The 24754-nt window shown below is 42.6% G+C and overlaps 1 protein-coding gene across 16 annotated transcripts in view; it reads right to left on the bottom strand.

Moving 5' to 3' along the window:
- Window positions 1-24754, bottom strand: part of myo9aa (myosin IXAa) — a 176468-nt gene that overhangs the window by 4705 nt on the left and 147009 nt on the right. For 7 of the 16 annotated variants that reach the window (XM_015343498.2, XM_015343494.2, XM_015343500.2 and 4 more), the window contains 25 exons: window positions 23782-23862; window positions 23368-23478; window positions 22162-22284; window positions 21543-21692; window positions 20261-20574; window positions 18171-19790; window positions 17910-18015; window positions 15653-15865; window positions 12803-12906; window positions 12363-12505; window positions 11430-11650; window positions 11199-11315; window positions 10621-10809; window positions 10225-10272; window positions 9601-9712; window positions 9415-9476; window positions 8857-9049; window positions 8507-8635; window positions 7532-7637; window positions 7164-7295; window positions 5719-5842; window positions 3701-3754; window positions 2063-2080; window positions 1157-1359; window positions 329-471 (listed from right to left, as the gene is read on the bottom strand). In XM_015343498.2, the coding sequence (XP_015198984.2) occupies window positions 329-471; window positions 1157-1359; window positions 2063-2080; window positions 3701-3754; window positions 5719-5842; window positions 7164-7295; window positions 7532-7637; window positions 8507-8635; window positions 8857-9049; window positions 9415-9476; window positions 9601-9712; window positions 10225-10272; window positions 10621-10809; window positions 11199-11315; window positions 11430-11650; window positions 12363-12505; window positions 12803-12906; window positions 15653-15865; window positions 17910-18015; window positions 18171-19790; window positions 20261-20574; window positions 21543-21692; window positions 22162-22284; window positions 23368-23478; window positions 23782-23862 (4816 nt within the window). The remainder of the gene's footprint in view (window positions 1-328; window positions 472-1156; window positions 1360-2062; window positions 2081-3700; window positions 3755-5718; window positions 5843-7163; window positions 7296-7531; window positions 7638-8506; window positions 8636-8856; window positions 9050-9414; window positions 9477-9600; window positions 9713-10224; window positions 10273-10620; window positions 10810-11198; window positions 11316-11429; window positions 11651-12362; window positions 12506-12802; window positions 12907-15652; window positions 15866-17909; window positions 18016-18170; window positions 19791-20260; window positions 20575-21542; window positions 21693-22161; window positions 22285-23367; window positions 23479-23781; window positions 23863-24754) is intronic. The other 9 variants (XM_015343495.2, XM_015343502.2, XM_069190757.1 and 6 more) reach the window with 6 other exon arrangements.

The raw sequence follows: 24754 nt of genomic DNA on the forward strand, positions 1-24754 counted from the left end.
GAGCTCTTTAACAAACACCGCGCGCCTTCAGCCGAGGGCCTGCCTTACCAGCAGGCCGACCGCAGCCGCAACGTCTGAGCCCCTGTGATATACGTGATCTACAATAAAGACGACAACGAAATGCTTATAATGAAATACTTCTTCTACCGTCCGCACTATTAATCAGCTAATTGATAATTAACCAATACGGACAGGAGGTCCCTACCGCTAAGATTACATTAAACTCACAGGATTCCTATTCGCTGAACGAGCAGGTATCATGGACAGGGATAAGAAGGAAAGCATCGTCCAGTGGGACTCTGCACCGAGATGCGGTAATGTCACTCACCAGAGAAGTCCGAGGCAGCGCCTTCAGAGTCCACATTGAGGTTCTCCGAGCTGTCTGCCGTTCCGATAGATGCCTCTGACTCCAGCGTCTCGTCGTCTGAGGCCCGGGGCTCCAGCGTCAGGATCTCAAACGTGAGCTCCTCCCTGCAAATACGGCACCGTCACACACCAGGGCACAGTGCACGCATGTGTGGGAGATGCCTTCCCTAACGTTTCCGATGACATCTTTAACCACATCTGTTCATATGAAGTCTTTTTTTTTAAACGACACTAACTGCTACACTAACACTTAACAGTACCGAAACCTGGACAATGAAATGTGTTACACTGCTTTTCTCAATTCTTTACTTAGTGGGTCTATGATGAGGCCATCTTTACAGCCTATGTACTGTACCTAACCCAAGCTATTACAGTATGTTACAAAATCATGATTACCATGATTTAGCTTAGTTCCCTAGAATCTGGCAAAAATGAAAAATCTGTGGTGTGTTTTTCTGTTATGTCTTTCACGGCTTGGCCATTTTAATTCTTTTTTTTTAAGCAAAAAAGTTTGACTTCAACTTTGTAAAAAGGGAGATCCAGGTTAAATCGGTATAAAGCATTAAGGTAAACAACCGCTTTGACCCAGTTCAGTTTCAGTCAACACAATCAAGGTGAGAAAGCGGCAATAAACGGAACAAATGTTTGCATGATGATCGACTAATTAAACAAAAGGGTAACTCTGCACTTTCTCTACGGCTGTTGACAGCCAGCTGTTTTCTCGACTCCTCACACATGCCGGGTCTAACTACCGCGACGGGCGTGCGCGGAGAGGGACCGGGCGGCTCACTTCTCTTTCTGCAGGCTCTCGATCTGCTCCGTCAGGACGCGCTCCTCCTGCTGCATGGCGGCCTGCTGCTGGTCCGACAGCTCCACGTCCACGGCGGCCTCCTCCCCGGCGCTCTCCTCCGCCACGTCCGACACCGAGGGCAGCCGCGGGCTGGCCGGCGACGAGGGCGTGTGGCAGCTGCTGCGGCGCAGTCGGCCCTTCCCCTGCCGCACACAAGAGGGCGCCAGGCGCCGATCAGGACCGGCAGCGCGGCCTCCGCCCCATCACAGGGAGACTCGGGCGGACTCCCAGCGGGCTCTCTGGAGCAGTCCGAGCAAACCTGTCATGGTGCGGGTCACGCCGTCCACTGCACCGAGTGACCGCCCTGACCAGGCTCAAGACCTGCGGAAACTGATGCGCTTTTAATGAAAATTAACGAACCTGTGTGTGTGTTTCGTACCGAGTCACAGAAGGCATTAAAGTCGGAGCGTTTAGCAAAGTTACAAAAATCTTGCAATGCCTACATTATTATTATTTAAAAAAAGAATATAAAAGTTATAAACCGAGCAGCAGTCTGGGCTTACATAGCCAGACACGATGAAAGAGACTTGAGTTTTACTCTTGTGGCATGAAGCTCTTAAGTATGACTATGATAACATTTAAAAAAATAACATCTTGCACTCCTTTATAAATGTACTTTGTTAGAGGTTTAATTCACACCAGGTGTAGTTGTGGGGCAGACAGTTACGCTTCTTCAGCTATCTTCTCCCAGCATGGCACTAGTGTGTACACATGGAAACAGTCTGGAATAAAGAGACCCCAGACAGGACAGAGGCCTACACCTGGTGTGAGCTCGAAGACTCATGCAGTTTCATTACTAGCTACACTTCAGCAAACAAAAGACATAAGCAGAGCTAAGACTTTTACCTTTCTAGTGGCGTTTGGCTGCATGTTAAAAAAGTTTAAAAAATGAAAATAATAATAGGTTAATAGGGTAAGCATGACATGAGGCAATGATTTAGTTCCACATGGTAGTTTCCTAATGGAGAGACAAAATCACGTGGAAACACGTGCTGAAGACACCAACAGTATGCACAATGTGCACCAGCACAAGACCACAGACAATGTGTTTGGAATCTGGCAAGAAGTGACAGGCTTTTGTCCAGTCAGTGTCGACTGTCTTCACTAGCTGTGCGCAACAGAGGAAAACCAGGACATTTGTAAACCATCTTTCAATAAATGATTTGGATTTGGATCCAAGGCAACCATTTATTTCCCTTGAACAATTTGGGTGAAATATCTTGTTCAAAGGGTAGTGACAGCAGTACCTTACCTGGATTCTGTACCCACAACCTTCCAGTTATGAGTTCAGAACCCTGATCACTGCTGCCTTCCTTTAACCTACAGTAGATGATGAATCAGCACCATAGTCATTAGTCATTAGCTACCTTTTGTACTTTAAAAAAACTTGGAACGAATAATCGGTAATCTGGAGATCCAATTAAAGTATTTTCTAATTATATTACCAGTGTTTCATACTCCTTTTGCTTCTTCTATTTTCTAACACCCCCAACTCCACTACTTTTCCACTGCCAAATAGCAATTCATATGATATGACCCAGGTTTGTGGATGTTGTTTTTGCTCTAAGTGCCTCCTTGATCAATGCAGCCAAATATCTTTTAACAAAATATGCTTTCACATGTCCCATTTCTTCAGATTTCACGGTGTTCTCTAAGATCTCTGCTTCATTAAGGAAATTCAAAAAGTCCAAGACTTGCCCCATTAAAAAAAAAACCATTCACATTACTCAGACAAAAAAAGCATAGCATTAGAAAGCTGCCCGCACCAAAGGTAGGAAAAACATACACAGCATTTGCAGCCTCTGCATAATAAGGTATGACAAACTAAATCAACCCATATACAGTACCAAGGCTGCATTTGACACTGCAAGCCAGCTTAAGACAATTGACAAAAGACGGGATGTCTGCTACTACCAAAACAATGCAAGAGTTAAGCGAACAGTTGGTGCAAACAAGCCAGTCAATTCAGATATTTCCCATTTTTATAGGATATCAAAAACTTGATACTTGATTCCCACAAATTCACCATCAGTCATCACTTTATTTGTTGGAAAACCCTTGTTTTTTTGTCAAAACAGACAACAGTGCTCTTATGAAGAAGTCACATATCTGAGAAGAAAAACCACGTTTCAAATAAGATTCAACAATCACCGTGGGTGAATGGCTTTAAAAAAAGAAACTGCTGTTAAGGCCATAGGTTGGAAACAGCATCAATACTTGACCTCACTGACTTGACACCAGCACACAGACAACAGTCATGAAAGATGTCTGTGTGGAACACTTGACACCTGGCATGGCAAACTTGAGTCTGCGTCTCGCCAGTGGCAACGTCCATTTGCCAGCAAACGCAGGCGGCGAGAGGCACAGTGTGGACATGGATGGCAACACAGTTAGCCACATAGCACAGGGCATGAATGACTGAAGGAAGCGACAGGAAGATGGGCTGGAGAATGGCTGGCACAGGGTTACATGGAGTATACATACCGGGATCGCACTGCGGGTTATGCTCATAAACCTAACAGCAATTAGTACAGGTTTCTGGATTAGGAGAGGATGGGGAAGAGAGAACAGGATTAGTGTAAGTCTTCACTGAAATGGGAATTAGGTGCTACTGAAACAAAAAGGGTTACTTTGAAACAAAATTAGTCTAAGATCTAACTGGTTATAACAGGATGGAGAACAAAGTACTAGAAACTGAATATTTCCACAGATAAAGTGAACTGTTAAATACGCTTTGCCAGCATCTGTTTTGCGTTCACTTCAGGGTCTCTTAATTTTCAACCATGAATGTTTTACATGACTTATGGCAGGGTGACAACTGGTACTGTTCGTCTTTACTCTAGTGGCAATGTCATCTTTTCCAGCAAACACAGGTGTTGATAAGGACAATGTATACGGTAGAATGTGTGATCTGTCTTGCTTTGTTTGTGGTTCTCTGTGGTGCTCTGGGATTCCTTTGCAGGAAGGGCAGTGTGTGACAACAGAGCTCTGTGCTACAGAAAGCCTCCAAGAGCCTGCCAGGAGGAAGCACCTCTCAGGGCTGAGAGCGCAGCTCTGTCCGTGGTCATCATGGCCCCCACAATGTCTTTATGAAGAAAGCTAGCACCTGCTGTAGGACAGGCGGAGAAAGAAACTAAGCTCATTTTGGACTGAAGAGAAATCGTGAAGACAATACTCCAGAATACGCTCTTTTAGGTATGAGACTGATGAGACATACAGTAGCTGTGTGCATTTTGGATGGCACAGAGAGTTACTATCATACCTGAACATATGCAATAGTGGTTTTATACTTACAGTATGTAAGGGGTTATAAGCCTTGAATATATGTAACAAAAGTACTGTATATTCATAATTGAATCGTGAGGTGTTCCATCAGAAACAACGTCAAAAAAAAAAGTTTCTGCATAGTGATAAGTTAAGAGAATGGGGGAGAAAATAAAAATAATTTTCTAAATACTTACTTGATAATTACTGTTGCTTTTACTTTGCTTTTATTTTATGTTCATGTCTCTTCTCAGTAATAACTAGTATTTACTTAGAACTGCATATAAAATGTAGAATATTATCAAAGCACATGGTGCTTATGGTAACACGCAAGTTCAAAGAACTGGTTTGTTTTGTTGTTTATATTGTTGTTTATTACACATTTAAAATAAATTTAAAATTAAGTCACCTAATAACAGCAAGTAGACTGTTATGGTATATTTATGAAGTACAGTTAAAAAGAATGGGACCTTTTTACATGTACAGTACAACTAAAACAGGTCAGACCACCAAGCCTTAAGAAAGGACCGTCATGACAAAGTACACCATTGAGGTGAAACAAAAGGAGATTCAATGCAATGAAATTACAAATTTTTAAATATTGCATTTCCTGTGAGAAAATTAAATTGGCATTGAGCCTTGAAGAAAGTACTGTGAAACGCTGCTGTCCCTGAGACAAATCTTCCAGCTTTAAGGGCAACAGTCAGGTTACTAGTGCAATGCCTGTAACCTTAAACATAATATATGGATGGAAAAGGGGAAAAAAAGGAATGTGGGCTGTGGGCTACTTTGGCTTCAACACAAACAGTGTAATTACATTAGCCCTGTGGAAAATGCCTAATTTCTGACATGACTTTATAAGGTGATGACACAACCGGAATTTTCTGGTTTTAAATCCTTAGTGGGGAAAAAAGAGCAGTAACAAAAGCACTGATTTTGTTTCAGAATCAGCCCCATCTTTTGGGAAGGCACAAGAAAAACAATGTTACTGAAATGACAATATGTCTGTTTTGTAGCCACTTTTGAAAGTGTAGAAATGGCACTGTAGTGTCCTGTAGTCCAGACAAATGTTCATTTGATTAGCAGCCTACAGAATGTGATGACAATAGGCCAATTTCTTTAGCTTCAGAACGAAACTGAAGCTGTGGTTGTTAGTGAGTCTATTCATGTCTTTTTCTGTTATCCGTGCACTGAAATTCTGCATATGCAGTTTCACCCCCCTGCCACCTGAATCTTACCATAGACCTCCGGATTAGAGACAATCTGCTCTTGGCTTTGTTCTCTGCGAACTCCAGGCTGTTGATGTCCTTTAGTCTGGCCTTGTATTTGTTCATCTGCTCACCGATGATCAGCTCCACACACCTGCATTATCGAAGAGAATGAACATTAAACACATTCAGAGACTATGGGCTGAAGGGAAGCAGAACTTTTAGCAAATTTCCCAGGCAGGACCTGGAGTGTGTATATGACTCCTTTTTCATTTCAGTTTTAGCACATTTATTTTAGACAAAGAATAATATCTCACCGTTACAACCAGAAAACCTATTAACTATTAATATTATTTATTATTCAACCATGACTAGTTACTGTTTCCATTAGTACAATCTTTGTCGTGCTTTTCTTTGACTCTCTTATCTTTATCTTTAGCTTTCTCAGCCTGGAAATGAAGTGTAAATCTTTCCAGGTTTAATCTGAAAATGAGGAAAACCTAATGATTTGCTGTTAGCTTTACTCTTTTCACTGAGTTCACTAAGCTACACTGGAGCTCAAGTCTTCAAGTGATTTTCAAAAAATGAAAAACACGCATCACAACAAAATTAAGAATGACAAAGGCAATGCAGAAGATAAAAATTTTAAAAAATACATTTTTCAAGCAAGATTTAAAAACATGACAATATACAAACATTTGTAACCATTATCTCAACAGTTTTGGAGTTCATCTTATTTTTTAGCCCTTGCTCCAAAAGCCCTGAAAACATATAGGCACTGAAGCACAAAAACTCATCCGACCCACAGGTTGATAACCTGAGACATCAGCTGAAGAAAGGATGGAGTGAGCTTCTGAACCAGCAGCCATATCACTCTGCAACTCACAGCTGGCAGCCCACTGAAGCCCACTGAAGGTGTGAGCCTGGTCAGTACCTGGATGGGAGACTCCTCCCAGGAGCCAAGTTTGCTGCTGGAAGAGGTGTCAGTGGGGCCAGCAGGGGGCGCTCACCCTGCGGTCCATGTGGTTCCTAAAGCCCCAGTATAGTGACGGGTGACACTATACTGTAAACAGGCGCCGTCCTTCGGATGAGACCGAGGTCCTGACTCTCTGTGGTCTTTAAAAATCCCAGGGTATTTTTTGAAAACAGTAGGGGTGTAACTGGCATCCTGGCTAAATTTCCCATTGGATCTTACCAATCACGAGCTGTTAATAATCCCCATCTATGAATTGGCTTCATTACTCTGCTCCCCTCCCCACTGAGAGATGGTGTGTAGTGAGTGTTCTGGCGCACGATGGCTGCCATCACATCATCCAGGTGGGGCTACATGTCAGTGAAGGGGATCCCCTGTAAAGCACTTTGAGTGGAGTGTCCAGAAAAGCGCTACATAAGCGTAAGGAATAATAATAATTATTATTATTGAACACCAAAGACAGGGATGGATATTTTTTACTAGCTGCTTCAGAGAGTCTTACGCAGTGGTCTTGCCGATGTCCTGAACACTTTGCAGTGGGTCGATGGTGTCGGGACAGCGCAGTATACACGGAGCGAATACAATGGCTAGCGCGTTCGCAGACATGCGATTGGTCTCCTCCTGCAGGGCGATTCTGTAAAAACCAAGACAAGCCATGTTTGTTACTTCATTTGTCACCACTAGCCATGAAACCCTACACATACAGTCGGGCTTAAGACCAAAATGACCTGTCGTAATCATTTCTATTTTGGGAAAACTGAAATAGCCCAAACAGCCTTTTGAAATATCCTGTCTAAACTTTCCAATAGGAACCTGCCACCAGAGACACTAATTTAAGAAGCTACCTTTAGTACAAGGTCTCTTACTCACCTGACAAGATGGAATATCAGGCGCTCCAATGTGTTGATATGAGTTCTGCTTAGCTGATCAATCACAGAGTACACCCCTCGAATGATCTCCTTCTTATCCTGCAGACCTATAGTTTCAAAGTAGGAGACATGATTCCTCTTATTATTAATACTACCAACACAAAGATACCTTGTTTTTTTCTGCAATTGGTTACTGTTCTTACATTCTTACGTTTAGTTCTTAACACTTCCTTAGTTCTTACATTTTCCAGACAATATACTGAATAAACCGAAGGTTTTAAATACTGAATGACGTAAAAAAATATATCATTGGATCAATAAAGTTGTTATGAATATTTTTTTACCACATATTTAAAATTATGGATACAACCAATTTTCCTACTCCATAAATTACACCTGTTGATGGAAATATAATGTATTGTACTAGGGAAAGGTTTGTTCCAAGCGGAAGGAAAAGAAAGGTGTTAGCAACTATGAATGCTGAAAATAAGGACCCTGTGCAGGGCTCAAGGTGGCTTATTCCCTGAGCAGTAGTAGGAAGTCCAGATGGAAAAGGCTACCAAAAGAGAAACAAATCCTAATATCCGCAATCCAAAAGGCAGGCGCTAGTCAAGACTGGGTAAGGGAAGCGAGGAGGGTTAAAGCAGTGATGGGAGTGAAAGGCGATAGGAAGACTAGTCACATGGGAGTGTGACGGCGTTTGTGAGAGCACGTGGAATGAGCGACAAAAAGAGACCCAACGTTCTGGCTGTGGGGCCTTCTTCAAGTCCTTCAGGTCTTCCTCAAGTCTTCACCTGAAGAAGGCTCCACAGCCGAAACGTTGGGTCTCTTTTCTTTTCAGCATGGAATAAACCTTTAGCTGTTCCTTGGCAGCCTGCGCATGCCAATGCAGCTCCCTACTTGAACGTCTGTAAAGTATTGCACTATAAAAAAAAAAATGTTGTTCAACGGCCTCAGTACATTCAAAGACTCTTACCCATAGCTCGGAGGAATTCTTCATACAGTTCAAAGGTCATAAGCGGGTTTGGCAAGTCTCGTAACCACTGCTTAAACACACTGGCTATGACGTGAATGTTGTAGTCGTCCAGGTTGGTACTGTTCACATCTGCAGAAACAAAGACACAACTAAAACCAACAGCCAGAAAAATTCTGCTATATAATAATACACCACAGTCATATCCACAAACCGAAAGATTTGCTATCTAGTATAATACTATGACAATATGGACAACTTTCAGTATTTCCTTTACTATTGACAACTGACATTGACAACAAAACTGCATGATACAGCACAGAACCATCAATACTTTTCTTCTCTAGACATACCTGTGTCCAGTCCTTGCTTGAGTTCCTTTATTTTGTTGGTAGAGCCTGACTTCCTATAAATACCCTCTGTGTACAATCCATGCATCTCAATGTAGTTGATGAGTTTCTCCACCACTAGGGGCACTGTCCTCTCGTCATTGGTCAGGCGGGAGACCTCCACACCAAACTGCCTGGAGGAAAGCTCCAGATCATACTGCCGGGGAACACAAACACCGTCACACAATTGCTGGGCAGGGCCCCGCCCCACTCCACTCCAGTACTCCACTCAGCTCAGCTCTCTACTTGTAAGACCACATACTGAGCTCAGCTGACACTAATATTGTGAATGCACTAACACAAAGGAGAATGAAGTATTTAAAAAAAATTAGAACAATGCCATGTTCACTGTGGAGGCACTCAGTCATCATTCAGGTAAAAATTTTCATGTCAGATATGGATTTCCTAAGTTTTATAATGGCAAGGATAACATCATTATTCAAATGTACTGTGCATATGAACACGTTTCCAAGTAACAATGGTGAAATCTTTTGAACTATGCACTGCAGATGAAAGACTTACCTTTTTGATGCACTTTGTAGTCAATTTCAAGCAGCATTTTCTGTGGCAGGCAAATCTACAAACTGGAAACAAGACAGGGAGGGTAATGAGACCATGGGTAGTTTGGCATCAGCCGAGCTGTTAAAGATCTAATTCCAGCTGTTGTACGTGGTTTAAAGACAAACACAAAGGAAGTAATTAACTTACGCTTGCATACACAGGCTCGGTCCATCATCCAGATAAGAGAGGAGCAGAACTCACAGTACGTGGGGATGCTGTACTGAGTAGACTTAAAGATATGGCCATTGTGCTCCTCAACCTGCAGCAAGATATAACCTTCTTCATCAGGACAGCGCAAGGAATTCAATTGCACTTTACAGTATAGGATAGGTCTTATCTGGTAGCTCGAAAGTAAGGCTTCACTGTCTTTGTGTCCCCATAGTTTTGGATGAAAGCTCTCAATAGTCAATCAAAGGCATTTAAAATATGACTGCCATGCTGCTTGGGGAAGTTGTCTTCTGGCCACATTTTTATAGTATTAAAAAAATTAAGGATATGGTTAACAGAAGAACACTCCCGCCTAAGGATTACAACAGCAAATTTGAATTATTTATTTTTTTAACTTGTGAAACGCACCAGGTAGCTGTCAAACAGTCAATTTTTCTCGCTGCCAATAAGTCAAGAAGCTACCAGCTGGAATGACACTGGAATGTAAACTCCTAGAAAGACGGAATGCTCACATTTCACATTCAAACAAAAATCCTGGAAATGTAATTACACTACGAGAAAGTTAATAATGATAACAGATGTACCACAGGACAGTGTACTTACAATATCTGTGTCTTTTTTCCTCCTCTTCTTGCGTTCTGGTTTAGGCATCTATGGAGCAGCAAGATGGCATAATTAACAAATGAATGAGCTGGGGGGAAGACGTTGAAGGATTCTACTCAAGATTCCAGCACAGTTGCTTTACAGGCCTTGCGATCACTATCTCACTGATTAATTCCACATTGATGCTCAAATTAATTAATTCTACAATGTCTAGATGTTTCAACTATATATATGTTCTATATACAGCAGTTTAAAGACACAGCCATCATAAAGTCCACTCTGTCAAGGCCATCGAGGATATCCTTTAGCATTCTGCCTTAGGCTTTTGTCAGAACACATGTAGAATATTGATGGAGAGAATGACTGCTCTGGTCCAGGAGAACTTTGACACTGTACCTTGCTCAGGGTGCTGTCCAGGGGTTTGTACTCAGTCATGAACTCGTCCAGGAAGACCTTGAAGGTGTTCACCCAGACCTTGACAGGTGACTCGCTCCAATCCCGCTGCTCCAGCCTCATGTTCTTCTCCAGGATTTGCTCGAACAGTGCATAAAGATCCTTATAACGGATACTCTTCCCATCATCCATCTGCATTTAAATCAATGTCAGAGCTTCGTGAAAGCAAAACAGCAGAATGTAGCCAATTTATGACACAGTAAACAGCAGTTACGTTCACTGACTACACACAAAGGCAGTTTGCGGCAGCTTTCACAACCACAACACAAATCAACTGAATGAATCTGAACTCCTGAAATGTTCTTATTTGGAATCTCATGGTTTCTGAATCATTATATTTGCTGTAAAGTATGTCCTCCATCCAGTAGCAGCAACAATGATATGGTGTAGAAACGCTAACAGGAGAGTCTCTGATTTGTGTAGATTGATCTTTCAATAACAATTAATTAAATCATATACTCAATATACTGTAAATTGCACAAGTATAATCTTTTAGATGAGGTTGATGTAGAGCTACTCACAGCCAAGGCAGTCGAGTAGGAGTTGAAGATATTGAGGCGAAACTCTTTAAGAGCCTTTTTAAAGACCACGTCCACTAAGGTGTCTTTCTTGCTGTCCTCAGTTTCTAGGTCATTTATCTGGAAGATGAAGATGAAGATCTTTCATTATGTGATTCACATTCTGTTTGATTGGCAAACCCATCATGCCTGCAGGCTGGCGAGGCCGGTACGGCCCTGGCCGCGTGGCCTCACCTTCTTCATCAGGAACTCGTTCATGCTCTTGTAGTCGTTGGCGCTGGTGAGGATCTGGAGGGAGTCGTTCTGCCACAGCACCGGCTCCAGGGCCACGCTGCTGATCTTCACACTCCTGCGCCGCTTCACTTTGGGGGACGGCTCCTTGTTCTCCTTGAACTCCTTCCCTCGCTCCAAGGCCAGGTCTGGGCTGCGGGGCGGCGTCATGTGCTCCTGCCCTGCTGGGGGGAGAGAGTTCACCGCTGCTGTCGATGCCCACCCACCCTCTACTGCCGCCACAGCAATGGCTGCCTGCAACCAAATGAGCCAGAAGGTCCAAAATGGCCTTCTCTCATTTGGATACCTCGCATGCTTTTATGTTCTCGACATTCTACACTGCAGGTTTACGCTGGGCATGCCACACCTGATGTCTCAACCTGATGTTTATTAAATCCATACTATTGGTAAACACTATCCATTCTGTCAACAAATCATTCACATATTTCTTTGCTCCAAGCTACCACAAGTCAGGTGGCTGAAATCGAAAAGTATGATACGTGCATGGACTGATGTGGAGAGGAGCAACAGAGGAAGTGCCCTCTTCCTTCATACCCCTAGCCATTGTTTTAACCCTCACTGCCAAAGCTAACTTCATGGTTTCTAGTGGTGAATGACCGGTCACTAAATGTAGTTTTGAAAAGCTTCTATTTGTGTCTGAATTGAACAGTTGATTTTGGAGGTTTTCAGGGTTTATGGGAAGCTGGGTTAGTTTGAACTGGCAACTCCAAGACGTCCCCACATCCCTGGGTTTACTTTCCCCATGTGGGAGGCAAATAGGTCTCCTACTACACTCCCTATCCATGAGCATCAGAATGACTTTAGTGCCTCTATATACTGTAGGATTACACATAACACACTGGCGATACCCAGGAGGAGACAGCGGAGTGTACTCACCCTCAGCGGTGTTCAATCCAGATTCCATGGCATCTCCTTCTCTATGGAGCTCCAGCAGGTCACCTGTGCTGGCGAGCTTCTCCCTGGATGACTTCTTGTCTCCTTGCTTTGTCTTGCCCCAGAAACGCATTTTACCCCGGACCCTGTCACCCCAACACAGAGACATAGGCTCAGAGGAGTACTGCCCAGGAAAAATAATCCACAGCATATGACATACCGTAAGTGCAACGCCAGCGAACGCTGGCACAAGGGAAGTATGCCATTGAATGTTCCGTCTTGCTTCTGCACTTTTAAAAATAATGCCAGTACCTAGGGTAGCATGATGCACAGTCGGAAACCACACATAATAGCAAGTCTCTAAGCAAAACAGCTGTAATGCACAAAAAGCATGTGTGCACACAATGGAAATTTTGCTACATTCCAGCCATTACACCGGTTACCTTCCATCTGCATGGGGATTCTTCCTCATGCTGTCCATCTTGCCTAGATCTCCAGAAGACATGGTTTTATGCATCTTCTTCTGCTCTTCGGTATACGAGGAAGGCTGAAATTTCAATGGAGTGGCACAATGTATTAAAACACTCAAGACGGGTCCCTTTTATCAAAAGTTAAGAAAAAAATTAATCTGCTACTCCAATAGAAGGTCAGTGACTTCAATATCTGAGTGTGAAAGTATATATGACCATCTTGTCTCATCTCATCAAATACATTAAATAAAGTAAAACAAAAAATAAAAACTGCACAAGAAAAAGATCATCTAAACTCAATGGACATCTTCAGCTCTAAATGAGTGTCTCCCTTCAAGGCACTTTTGTGTTACTACAGCACTCAATCACACAGCTTCTTATAGGAGCTGCTAACATAGAGGAAACCTCCTGATATATTTATAGGAAATCAAAATTCTTAAATTTGCTTACAAGAAAAAAGCACTGATCCTCTTTACTGGCAAACCCCTACTGTTATTTACTGTATCTAAACCCCCTTGGCATCTACTACTGTGTACCATGTCAGCACAACAGAATGTCTGGCTGACAGAAACAATGTTGATTGAGGTGTAGTGTCCTGGAAATTTAAGTACCAGATAACAAGGAGCAGTCATAAAGACATATCAACCTTTTGCTTCATCTCAAAGCATGAATTTTTATGTTTTCCTCATCCATTAAGTGATACAACTGCATAACTGCACAAAATTTCTTTTCATGTGATTTCTTCTTGGCCTGTGTAAGCAGATGAGATTAATTAACTTTGTAGATGAGATTAATCTTAACCTACAGATGGCAGTGTATCCTCAGTTTCGACACAGGCAACAAACACAATGTTGCCCACAGATTTTCTAAAATTGCGACTGCTGTGACACTAACCAATTATGTGCTCAATCTTCAATATCTAAATCCCCACGTTCATATTCTTTAACAGATCAACAGATTGGTGTCATACGTGGCTGGGAGGCTGAAAGCTTTACTGTGGTAGCACACTCTAGAATACCTGAACTGAAACAAATGGTACCAAAAATAAAACTTTAACTGAATAGTGTTTTGATTTATAAACAAGTGCAGTTTGTAAAGTTTGCCTTTGGCTCAGATACAATAAAAGCCTTTACATTAGCTCTTCCTATTGCATGACCGCACAGTACATCAGTTAATCAGCATGAAATCCTCACTGTGCTGCCCTGCAGGACCGACAGTACAATTTTGTATTCTTACCTAATGGTGGAAGATACTTAAAGGTAAAGAAGTTCATGTTAACAGTGTCAGAGTTTATGTGCTATTATGTGGTATGATGCTGTATCATTCGCTATACTGCAGATCAAAGGGAGGAACTGCTGAGGGACTGTGATGTAATTGTGACCGGGTGATTTTCTTGTATCTTTGTTCCTGAAATCCAACCCTTATATTTGACATCCTGCGTCACCTCTCTATTTTTGTAAGATACCGCTGATCAGTTTCAGTGCTTATCTACCTGTGTGGACAACAAAAAAACATCTCTAAACAAAGACAAACCCTGAAAAGTTAAACATTATGACACATACTGTACGGTAGGTTAAAGAAACACTTTACAATCAAACAAAATCAACAAAATCAGGCAGAGGAGAAACTCAAGTTGGCGTGTCCAGTGACACGAGAGGCCCACTGAAACCAACCTGCAGGGTGACGATGGATGTGCTCAGCACGGACTGTGAGAGAAGGAAGGAGATCAAGTGCGCCCCCAGAAGGCAGTTACAAGCTATAGCATGCAATGATTGGCTGTTAACCAGGCTCTTATGAAAGTAGGTGAATTCTGCACTTGGCCTTTACGATGAATGACGTGAGATTTTGCCATTTGAAGTGCCCACCCCCCACCCCACCCCAGCTTGGCAAAGGCACCCACACCAGCCAGAAATCACTATACCCAGTGCAAGTGAGTTAACATGGTGATTCACTGAATATAAGGAAACACCCTTTTGAACCCAGCTTTGTGGCTAACTGACAACCTCCCTTGACTGACTTAATCCCTTCAGAATCAGCAGATGATTCATCCTTGGGTTTGGACATTTTCAACATTTCAGCAGTCAATTAATTAAACAGCTAGGCATTTTTGTAGCTGCATTATGCAGGTACAGTATAACGGTCCCATTCTGCAAAAAAGCACTTGGCTGTTTGTTGCAAGAAGCCTAATGAAGAAAAAATCCGATTTTGGAGATGCTGTCTCTCTCTTTGTGAATAATTTGGATCTTGCTGCAGAGGATTGTGCTGTTCGTCCCATCAACTTGACGGTTAACCCTTTCTACACCTTGTCCTCAATTCCACTGGCTGCAGAGGCGCATTAACGCTACACACACATTTCTGTGTCCACACGAACAAACCAAGCCTTGGAATGTTGAACATCTTTGGACTTTCTTGCGAAAGGTTTTCCACATTGGCTGAAAAGTAAATAATAAAAGATGATTTATTTTATAAATAGAGTATAATATAATAATATAATATAGTTATATAGAGTAATAATATAATATAGAGTATATATTTTTTCTTTTCTTGCATGTCAATGCCATGGAAGCAAGATGCGTAGAAAGGGTTCATCTTTCCAGTAGACCTTGAAATGTCACGCTTAATGCTGTATTTCAAAAGGTGTTTCCCAATCTATAGTAAAGTGTTCAAAGTTAAAAAAAAATTGAAGCATATTTAGTTGTCAGTATTGCAGTTCTACCCAGGCGGTGCTGAAGGGGTTAGCAATAAAGAGTTCGCTCCCACTTGTGAGCTTTGCACCCAGAAGAGGCCTGGAGGTTGGGGGTTTGCTTTGGCTGGTTCAATTACCATTTCGGAGTCACTGTGACAAGCCTGTACTCCGCTCCCCTCAGCGTCCTGCTCCGGGTGGGGCAGGCTGGGGGAGAGAGGGGGTGTGATGAGGGGCTCATCGTACTCATCGTCCTCCGATTCCCCCTCCCCCTCGGGGTTTGAACCTCGGGTCAGGAAATCGGAGCGTGTCCGTGCCATGCGGGCCTTCTTTTTATGGCCTGGTCTGGCAACCTAATTAACCAGATAATAACAACACAGGTAAAACCTCCCTGCTGCGGCCCTCGCGGCTCTCGCACGGCCGAGCTCAAAGCGAGCTCTGAAGGCAGGGCCTTTCATGTTCCAAAGTACTTTGAAACGGAGTGAAATGAAAACGAGCTCATAATTACAGTATGTCTCTCCGTTTTGAAACGCGCACACACACACACAGACATGCACTCAGAAACGCCGCACCTGGGGAAACCCAGTCCTCACGTTCTTGTGACCTTAGTGTCTGCTGCCATTCAACCCTGCATGAATATCGGCAAAGGCAACAAACGCGCGTCTCATAAACTAAAAGCGGCTTAACTGAACACTAAACTCAGTCCGCTTATTTCTTTTTATATGGTCTCCCCCTTCAAAAGATGAATTTGTTCAAGTTATGAATTATGAATTGAAAAAAAGACATACTCAGAACAACTCTGAGAGATAAAATTAGCACGGTCTTATTTCAAAGACACGCACAAACAAAACTACATAAAATGAAAAAAAAACAAACAAACAGAGCACCCAGAATTACACGGAGCGACAGTTTGGTAGCAACCACAACAACAGGGGTGCACAGGTTAGCTGGGCTGAACAAGACAGAGGAACTTGTTCTGAACTGATCAAGTCATTCAATGAACTTCAAAAACTGGGGAAAATACAAGCTCTTTTTAAAAATCAGTACGTTTTCTAGATCACTCCAAACCACTTACTTCCATTGCATTATTATGCAAACAAGTAAGCATCCTATTCAAATGCTGATCATTAAGTGCTGATGGGTATTCAGATTTATATACAAAAAGGGCTCTAGAATAATTTGAAATCTCACCCCCTGAATTGACCATACCTAAATTGTTCAAAGTTTTTTCTTTAAAATAATGATTTAATGCTTACCATTAAAACCTGCTAGAGGGGGGGCTCTGCAACATCAGCTTTTGACACCCCTGTTCTTAAACTGTCGGTTGCAGATACTTTTACATTACAGTAAATTGTGAGTCCAAGTCTTCAAAGTTAAGGGAAAGGTTTAATTGCTTGATCATAACTCATCAATAGCACATTAAGTGTGACTGATGCAATACTGAGAAACAACCAAGCAAAATCTGTGTACAGTGTGTGCTTTCAAAGGCATTTGTATACCAAATAAAATGGTTTTCTGTCATAGCTTCATTGTAGTTCTTAAAACAAACCCAGCTCTGATGAGTCTGTCTCACCCCCAGCTCCAAATCATACTCTTTGACCTTCTGTTATTTTTCCCCTTATTAAAATAATCTTAAATCTCATATCATGTTTGACAAAAGCTGACAAAGACCAGCTTATTTCATTCTTGGATGTTTCATGATTAACACTGTATGCCTGAGCACCTGCCTTGTTGGAACTAATCCCTGAATCGCTTGATTACCTTATGCCCATTCCTAACGGATGACCCTGAGATCATGTATAACTGATTTATTAAGTACTCATCAGAGGAAAAAAATTGCTATGAAAAAAAAATTCCCAAAGTACACGTTTCATTGCACTCTAATGAATCAATCTGTATCTGGATCAATGCAATCTGTATCTGATTATTCCAGCTTCAGAAATTAAGCACTTTTTCGCATTTAATAACTTGTAAAAAAAGTCCAATTACTTGTTGCACCCAGAAAACACAATGACCAGCACATTGTAAGGCTGTAAGGCTTACAACTCAGACTTCAGACCTCTGCATGCCATTCAGCCCTGCTTACAAGTGCACTTATTTTTGGTGGCTGTTTTTGGCTGATAGAACACATTGCTTTTTCCCCAATGCAAGGTAGCTCTAAGATGCAAAATAATAAATACAAGCAGGTTTGGGGAACTCTGCTATACACAAACAAAATGCAATTCTCCATCGCACATTAAGCCTGCCCCTCCACCGACTTCAAAAAGATCGATGACTGTGGAAAAACCTGTTCTCAGTAGCAGTCTTAAAAGGCTTTGTGAAAATGTTATTTCTTAATTGATAAAGAAGCACGACACCTCAGCCAGTTAAGCTGAGACATTGATCATTTCCACACACCTCAAGCCGTTTGTGCCCAGCTGCTTTTGAAGATTTGGGGTCCGAGGAAGCTTCATCTTTTTGGATGGCCATTGACCTCTCTTGGTTCACAGACTCCTTATCAGACCTACAACACATTTTAAAGGTTAGGAAGTATTTAATACTTACAGATACATGATTAAGCCCTGGGCGGATGCTAAATTTGCCCATTGCCAACCCCTTCAGATGTAAGTTGGATATGACATTTGCATCAACCGGAAAAATATCATGCTATGTACTCACTTGGTAAATGCAACCTTGTTATATTTTGGTGAGAAGAAGATAGCAGAGGGCCTGTCGGTCATGCTGATGTCGATGACTTGACTGGGAGCTTTTTTCTGTCTCAGTCGTTCATTTCTTAGACAGGTGTCCCGTGTCTCCAGTGTTAGCTTGGGGCTCCAGCCATCCTGTACGGCCCTGGACGGTCCTTCCCTTCTGTCTGGAAACTGTGGGTGCTCTTTGGAAACAAGGCTAGGCTGCTCTTTCTTACCAGGTTGTGGGGGATAGACCAATTGCGCATTCACCAAAGAAGAAGCAAAGTCCCCAGTGGCGTTTGGCTCCAACAAGCCCTTGGACATCAGAGGAGAAGATGGCTTTTCTGTCTGCTTGTCTGTAGGGTCCTGGGCCTGCAAAGACTCATTCTGCCTACTTTGCTCAATCTTCTGCAAGGCTTCGCCACGGTGTTTTTCGAAAAGATCCCTCTCGTACTGAGCAAAGAATTTGCGCTGCTTCTCCAGGATCTCTTTCTGCTGGCGGATTTGCTCCATCATTTCCTTTTCATTTTGCTGCTGCTGCTGCTTCTGCCGCTCCACCTTCTCCTCATTCAGTTTCTCCAGCTTCTCCAGGACAGCCACGTTGCTCAGATCTTTAGCCTCGAGAGATAGAGGCTCCACAGTTTGAGCTTCACCATCCCGGAGCTCTGGCATTAAGTCCTGCCCCTTACCCAGCACCGTATCTTTCTGCATACTGATCACCACGATCATGGGCTTGCGTGTGGACTCCTTCTGCTCCCTCAATTGTTTGTCACCACCCTCTGGTCTCGCTGCAGAAGAATCCTCACTGGACCTATAGAGAACAGGGGAGCTGTCTTGCTGTGGGATGTAGAAAGTGGGCAGGTGATTCTCCATCTTCAGAAAAGAAGTCAAATTTGGTGGGTCTATCCCGGAGCTGGTGGAGAGTTCATCCAGAACGAGATTTTGGGATTCCCCCAAGAGATTATCGGGCAGCCTTGATATAATGGGTAAAACTTCGGGCTGCTCAGTTAAACTGGATGAACAGCCAAAGTCTTCTGATTCCACAGAGTTGGACTTGTCTTTCAGATTATCGATGTTCAGAATCTCAAAACTCCCCCTAGAGCTCTCACTGTCTGGGGTGCCTTGAGGGGAGTGCAAGCTGTCTGCAACCAGCTCTGTAGACCACCTTCTCTCCTCAGATGGAGAAATGCCACCGCTAGACCTCACCTTCAGTAACTCCAGGCTAAACTTGGCCTGCTCCAACTCCCTCATTCTTCGGCTCTCTCTTTTAGCCCTGACCACTTTCTTTTGGTTGGGGTCGTCCAATAACTTGGGCCTCTCTCTCACCACCACCTCTGACATGATAACTCCACTATCCTCTTCTCTGGCTGATTCATGTGGCTGATTCCAGTCCAATGGAGCATCCTTGGCTCCTGAGTCCTGAAAACTCTCCTGTGATGAGCTATGTCTCCGAAGGAACTTCTCCCGCTGTTCGTAAGAGCTGTCCTCCCACTTGGTGGGATCCAGGCCCATGATCTTTGGGAATAAAGGTTCATCTCCTAATACTGGACTTGGCTGTCCATTTTGTAGCGCCTTCTCTTTTAAGTTTTGCTCTTGAAGAACTCTGAACCTAAAAATTAAAACAGGAGATGTCAGATAATAAATCAGAGATATTTTTGTTTTACATTACTATGATGGATAGCAGAGGATAGAATAACAGGCATTAATAAATTAATACATTCTCCACCCAACTTCATCTGCACAGTGAGATACAGACAACTACTGTAGAGGAATAGTCATGCTTAGCCTGTATCTTGTTTTTGCTCTTAGGTAAGACTTTATTGATCCCGACGGGAAATTGAGGAATCTTCCTATCTTTGTTTAGGAATCTAATATTCATAACATCATAACTGTTATTATTTGATTTGTGCATGAAATCTGCTATTGCTTATATTCTGACAACTGAGACCCTTCACCTAAATTAACCCAAAATAATGTAGTGATTCTACATTAAACAGGTGTTGTTTAAGCGCCTTGGGGCAACCTTGTTGTGAAAGGTGCTATATAAAAATAAACTGAATTGAATTGAATGTTTAATACCTCTGCCGTGCCAGGTATCCCCTGCACATTGCTTGCAGACGCACAGTCCTGTTCCTGAGTGCCTTGTAGGCAGTTCGGTCTCTGTAGCTACGCCAAGCGGCCTGAATTCTGACTGCAGCTTCGGCCCTCTGGCAGCAGAAGCTCCGCCATCTGCTTTGGATCACCAGCGCAGCCTCCCTCCGGACCAGGAACCTGTGGCGCTCCCTGTAGCCCCTCCACGCTGCCTGAAGGCACAGTGCTGCCCTCTGCTGGCCTGCTACGTCTGCCCCCGTTTCACCAGCAGCCTGCTTCAGCCTGTAGCTCCGCCACCATCGCTACAGAGGTGCAAGAGAGTGGTGTGCATTTAAAAAAAAATACTTGGTTAAAGTAAATATTTCCATTAGTAATACAAATTCAAAGCATATGTATAATACAGCAATTGGATTTTAAAAGGTGTATGAAGTTCAAAACACAATTTAGTTCTTGTGTCAGAAAACTAAAATTCTTTAATGAAAAACCCATTTGATATTTGCAACAGTATAAATTAATAATGGTCATTTGTAGATTAATTAACGTATTAACCTATTGACATATTAATTAAGGAAATATTATATCAAAGAATATGAAAGGTACTACAGCAGCAAACTACGGTTCCTAAGGAAATCTAAGGACAAAGAGAGCACTCGGACTAAGGTACTGTAATACAAAACAACTGACTTGAAAAACTTCATATTGCTTTTCTTAGAGAAACTACCACCTCTGTAAAAACTAAACACCATTCAAAGGAAAAATTGATATCATCTGCATAGTTTTTAAGTTTTGCATGATTCAGTGTTGTGGTTTCTGCTGTTGATTTTCTTAAAGGTGTTTATTTTTATTGAACGATCTGATCCAAATTTCATATCAAGTTCCAACTAACCGTCTGAAAATAGTCAATTGCTGATTGGAAGAGAGTATACACAGGAACATTGCATAGGCCAATTCATCCCCATCTATAGAAGTGCTTTCAGGAACTATTTGTGCAGGTTTAGAAAGACACAGAACAGCAAACCCAGACAGAACAATAAGAAATGACAAGAAAGAGATATTAAAAAGGATGTACAACAAGTGGGAATATTAGACAAAAAAGGCACAATGAAATAAGTCCCACACATCTCACATCACAATATCCTAAAGATCTGTAAGGAAGGACCATGCTTCGAATCCAGATCGTGCATCACGAATCAACAGACATATAAGCATGGCCTGCAGTTCGCACTGTGGACCTCACTAGTCTAAGTGGCTGATGGCGCTGGACACCCACCTGGATGACAATGGTGGCCTGCTTCATGTTGACCAAGTGCCTCCTCTCCAGCAGGGCCCTGAACCAGCGCTGCAGGACGATGATCCTCCTCAACACCTCCTGATGCAGCAGGTCCTGCAGCCTCTGTCGTTCTGCCTCCCGCATGAGCACCTGCGGCGACCCAGAGGCCGCGTCAAAGACGTGAGCAGCACACAGCGGCCACCCTTAAATAACCCCAGGAATGTGAAGGATGGGTCTCTAATGACAGACCGCACTCCACTCTGGGGGATAGTGCCATCTCAAAGGAATGATGCTTATGTGTATGGCAGCATTGTGTGGGAATGCTCTACTTATCTAGGATACACCTCTGATATACAGTATTTCATCTCACAACCTCTGGAGGTCTATTAAGAGAGATCTGGTGGATGGTGGATTTCAATCTTTTGCATCTTTTAATGTTAGACGGCACAAGAAAAATTAACATTTTTAACATTTAACTACTTTGATGGTCTTTCTCCGTGTGCTGCACAAAAAATGCAGTGAGTGAAAAAGGCATCTATTTTAGACTTAAGGGGCTGCAAATTCTGCTGGTTCTGCGCATGAGAAAAGACACCATTGGGGTTCTGTGTGCATACTGTACCATTGTTTTGCCAACTTGATAGCTGTCTGGGCTGAGGTCAAGCTGGTGGAGAAATTTACATATACTCTGCTGGGTGGCAGTGGTGCCCTCTGGTAACAGCACATGGAAGTGATCAACAAAATCCTGACAAGAGGAAGAGGGGAGGGAAAAGTTTAAAACTGACAAAGGAGTCCTTTGTATTACCATCATCAATAGCTCATAAAAGAGTTGTGTTTCTATACGTGCGCGCTTCCCCCCTGCCCCTCTCTCCTTTATTTATATTTATGCTGAATGCCCTATCTGGACACATGTGGTTTTTAAACACACAGCCCAAATGGTACAGCAGCCTGACATCACTGTGTAAACACGCAGCTCGCTCACACATGGTGTCTCAGGAAGAGAGGGGGGGGGCGACTGAGACAATGAGCTCAACACAATCCCCAGGCTCCATTCTGTTCCACGCCGAGATGCAATCAACTGTGGGGGGCAGGTTGGGAAGTAGATGCTGTGTTTATATAATTACTATCGGGCCTTCCATTACGAACAATAATGCACCTCTGTTCTGAGGGCCAGTCGCCAGTGACATCATGTCGCCTGGAAGGTGAGCCCAGTGTTCAAAAGCTTCTGCTTTGAACCGGAATAATCAGAAAACACAAATTAAAGTGGAGGCCTCAGAAAAATGAGAGCTTTGGTATTAGTCACCACACATTCCCATCATTGATTTAATAAAGGTCTTATAAATACAGTTGGGGAGGTCATGTTCTTTTATGTTCTAGGATTTATAATAATTTTTGACCTTTGGTCAAAACTCTTCAGATTGAAAAAGATACAAGAGCCAAATGTGAGAATAGTAAAATCCAACAGGACGTAAACATGCAACAGGCTGTTAAATGTGCCCTGAACACTAGACATGTATAGTAGGAAACAATGATTCAGGCTCTTAGTTTTGGAAGGAGATTCCTGTCCAGGGAAGTTGAGGAACACAGGAAATTGTATCAACCTCTCCACACCCTAAGACAGGGGAAACACGATTTTGGCATAAGATTTTGTACGTTTAGTAACTGAAATAGCTGTCCCTTTTAATTTTTTTAGAAGTGCATGCGTTGCCTAATCAGGTTTGGTTTTTTAATGGTTTTTGATGGAAGAATGGGACCTCTGCTAAAACTTAACTAAAAATCAAAAACAGGAGTGCAGGGATCAGTGGCAGTTGTACTTGTGACATCTCACCTGGAAAGTGTATTTGATGCTGTATCCCGATTGTCGTATCCTGACCGTCTCCAGCATGCCTGTGTAGCGCAGCTGTCGGAGCACCAAGCTGTCACTGAATCTCAAGGGAAGCTGCAGGGAAAGCAGAGGTCAAAACTGACAGTTTCACCCAGAGCAAAAACAACCTAAACTGACTAGCGCTAACAGCTTCTTTAAAGGATTAGATCAGTAACTACATCTACTTAATATCTGTTAAAGGGCAGGTAAAGATAAGAAAAAAAAAACAAACCCCATAATTTAAAAACACATTACTCAGTATAAGACAACTAGCTGCTTCCAGAACTGGCTAAAAGATATTGAATGGGACAAAGTCCGATATCAGCCACACCTTATTTTAAGATCTGAGCACACTGGGCTCTACCAACACCACTTTACCTTTTCTGCATTGGATCGGATGCATTTCACAAAGTAGGGTTCCGCCTGACCTAGTGTCTCCATCAATTTATTCAGTGATGCCTAGGAAAAGCAGGGAGAATCAGTAAAACAGAAAAAAATCGGAAAAAATCACTAAGCAAGCATGCAGATACCTCTATAAAAAACAACCAGTTTCACTTTATATAGACTGTTATTTTTTTTAAAGCAGCTTCAGTTTAGTATTTTTTATTAACCACTTATTATTTTCCCTCAGATAACAGTCCAATGGTGCCAATGGATTCCTATGGTGCCAATAAACTCAGTTTTCAAGAGAAGTCCGACCAGGAGCACAGAGTGAAATGAACAATAGCTTCAGCGTGTGTCCAGCTTCCCCGAAAGGAACCGGAGAGAGTTATGAAGTACACATCATTAATATGCCACCTGGACTTCATTTCTTTCCTTGTCTGAGAGCCGCTTTTGCTTGAGGAGGATGTGCTGCTATTTTGGTGGCCACAAATTCACTTTCCCCACTCGGCAGATTAAAGAAAAAAAACTCACAACAGGATGTGGGGTGACTTAATGGCATGAAGTCATCGAGGGCTTTCTACACAGCTCTTGCTCTAGGCTTTAGGACAGTTTGTTAGTGATTTTTAAGGCACTTGAAATCTACAGTGTTTGCAGCCCCTTTTCTGTGTCCCTTTTAGAAACAGAGTACCGAGTCAGAAATACACTAATATAGGTCTAAGGAAACTTGAACTGTAAAATTAGAGGAATGTAGTTTTAGTCCTATCAGAAGGCTTAAAAGTCAACCAGAAACACCCAGAACATCAGCAGACAGCAAAGAAGCCTGGAACATGTTTAAATAACAGTCTTCGTTGTCCTTTATTGTAAATGGGAAGTGGGTAATCCCTAACAGGTCATTTCTTCATTTCATATTCTTCCGTGAAGGCAAACTGAATCCCGTAAGAAGGAAAGTAATAAAGGTTTAAAAGGA

Source organism: Lepisosteus oculatus, chromosome 5, assembly GCF_040954835.1.
Source record: "Lepisosteus oculatus isolate fLepOcu1 chromosome 5, fLepOcu1.hap2, whole genome shotgun sequence".
Classification (NCBI taxonomy): domain Eukaryota; kingdom Metazoa; phylum Chordata; class Actinopteri; order Semionotiformes; family Lepisosteidae; genus Lepisosteus; species Lepisosteus oculatus.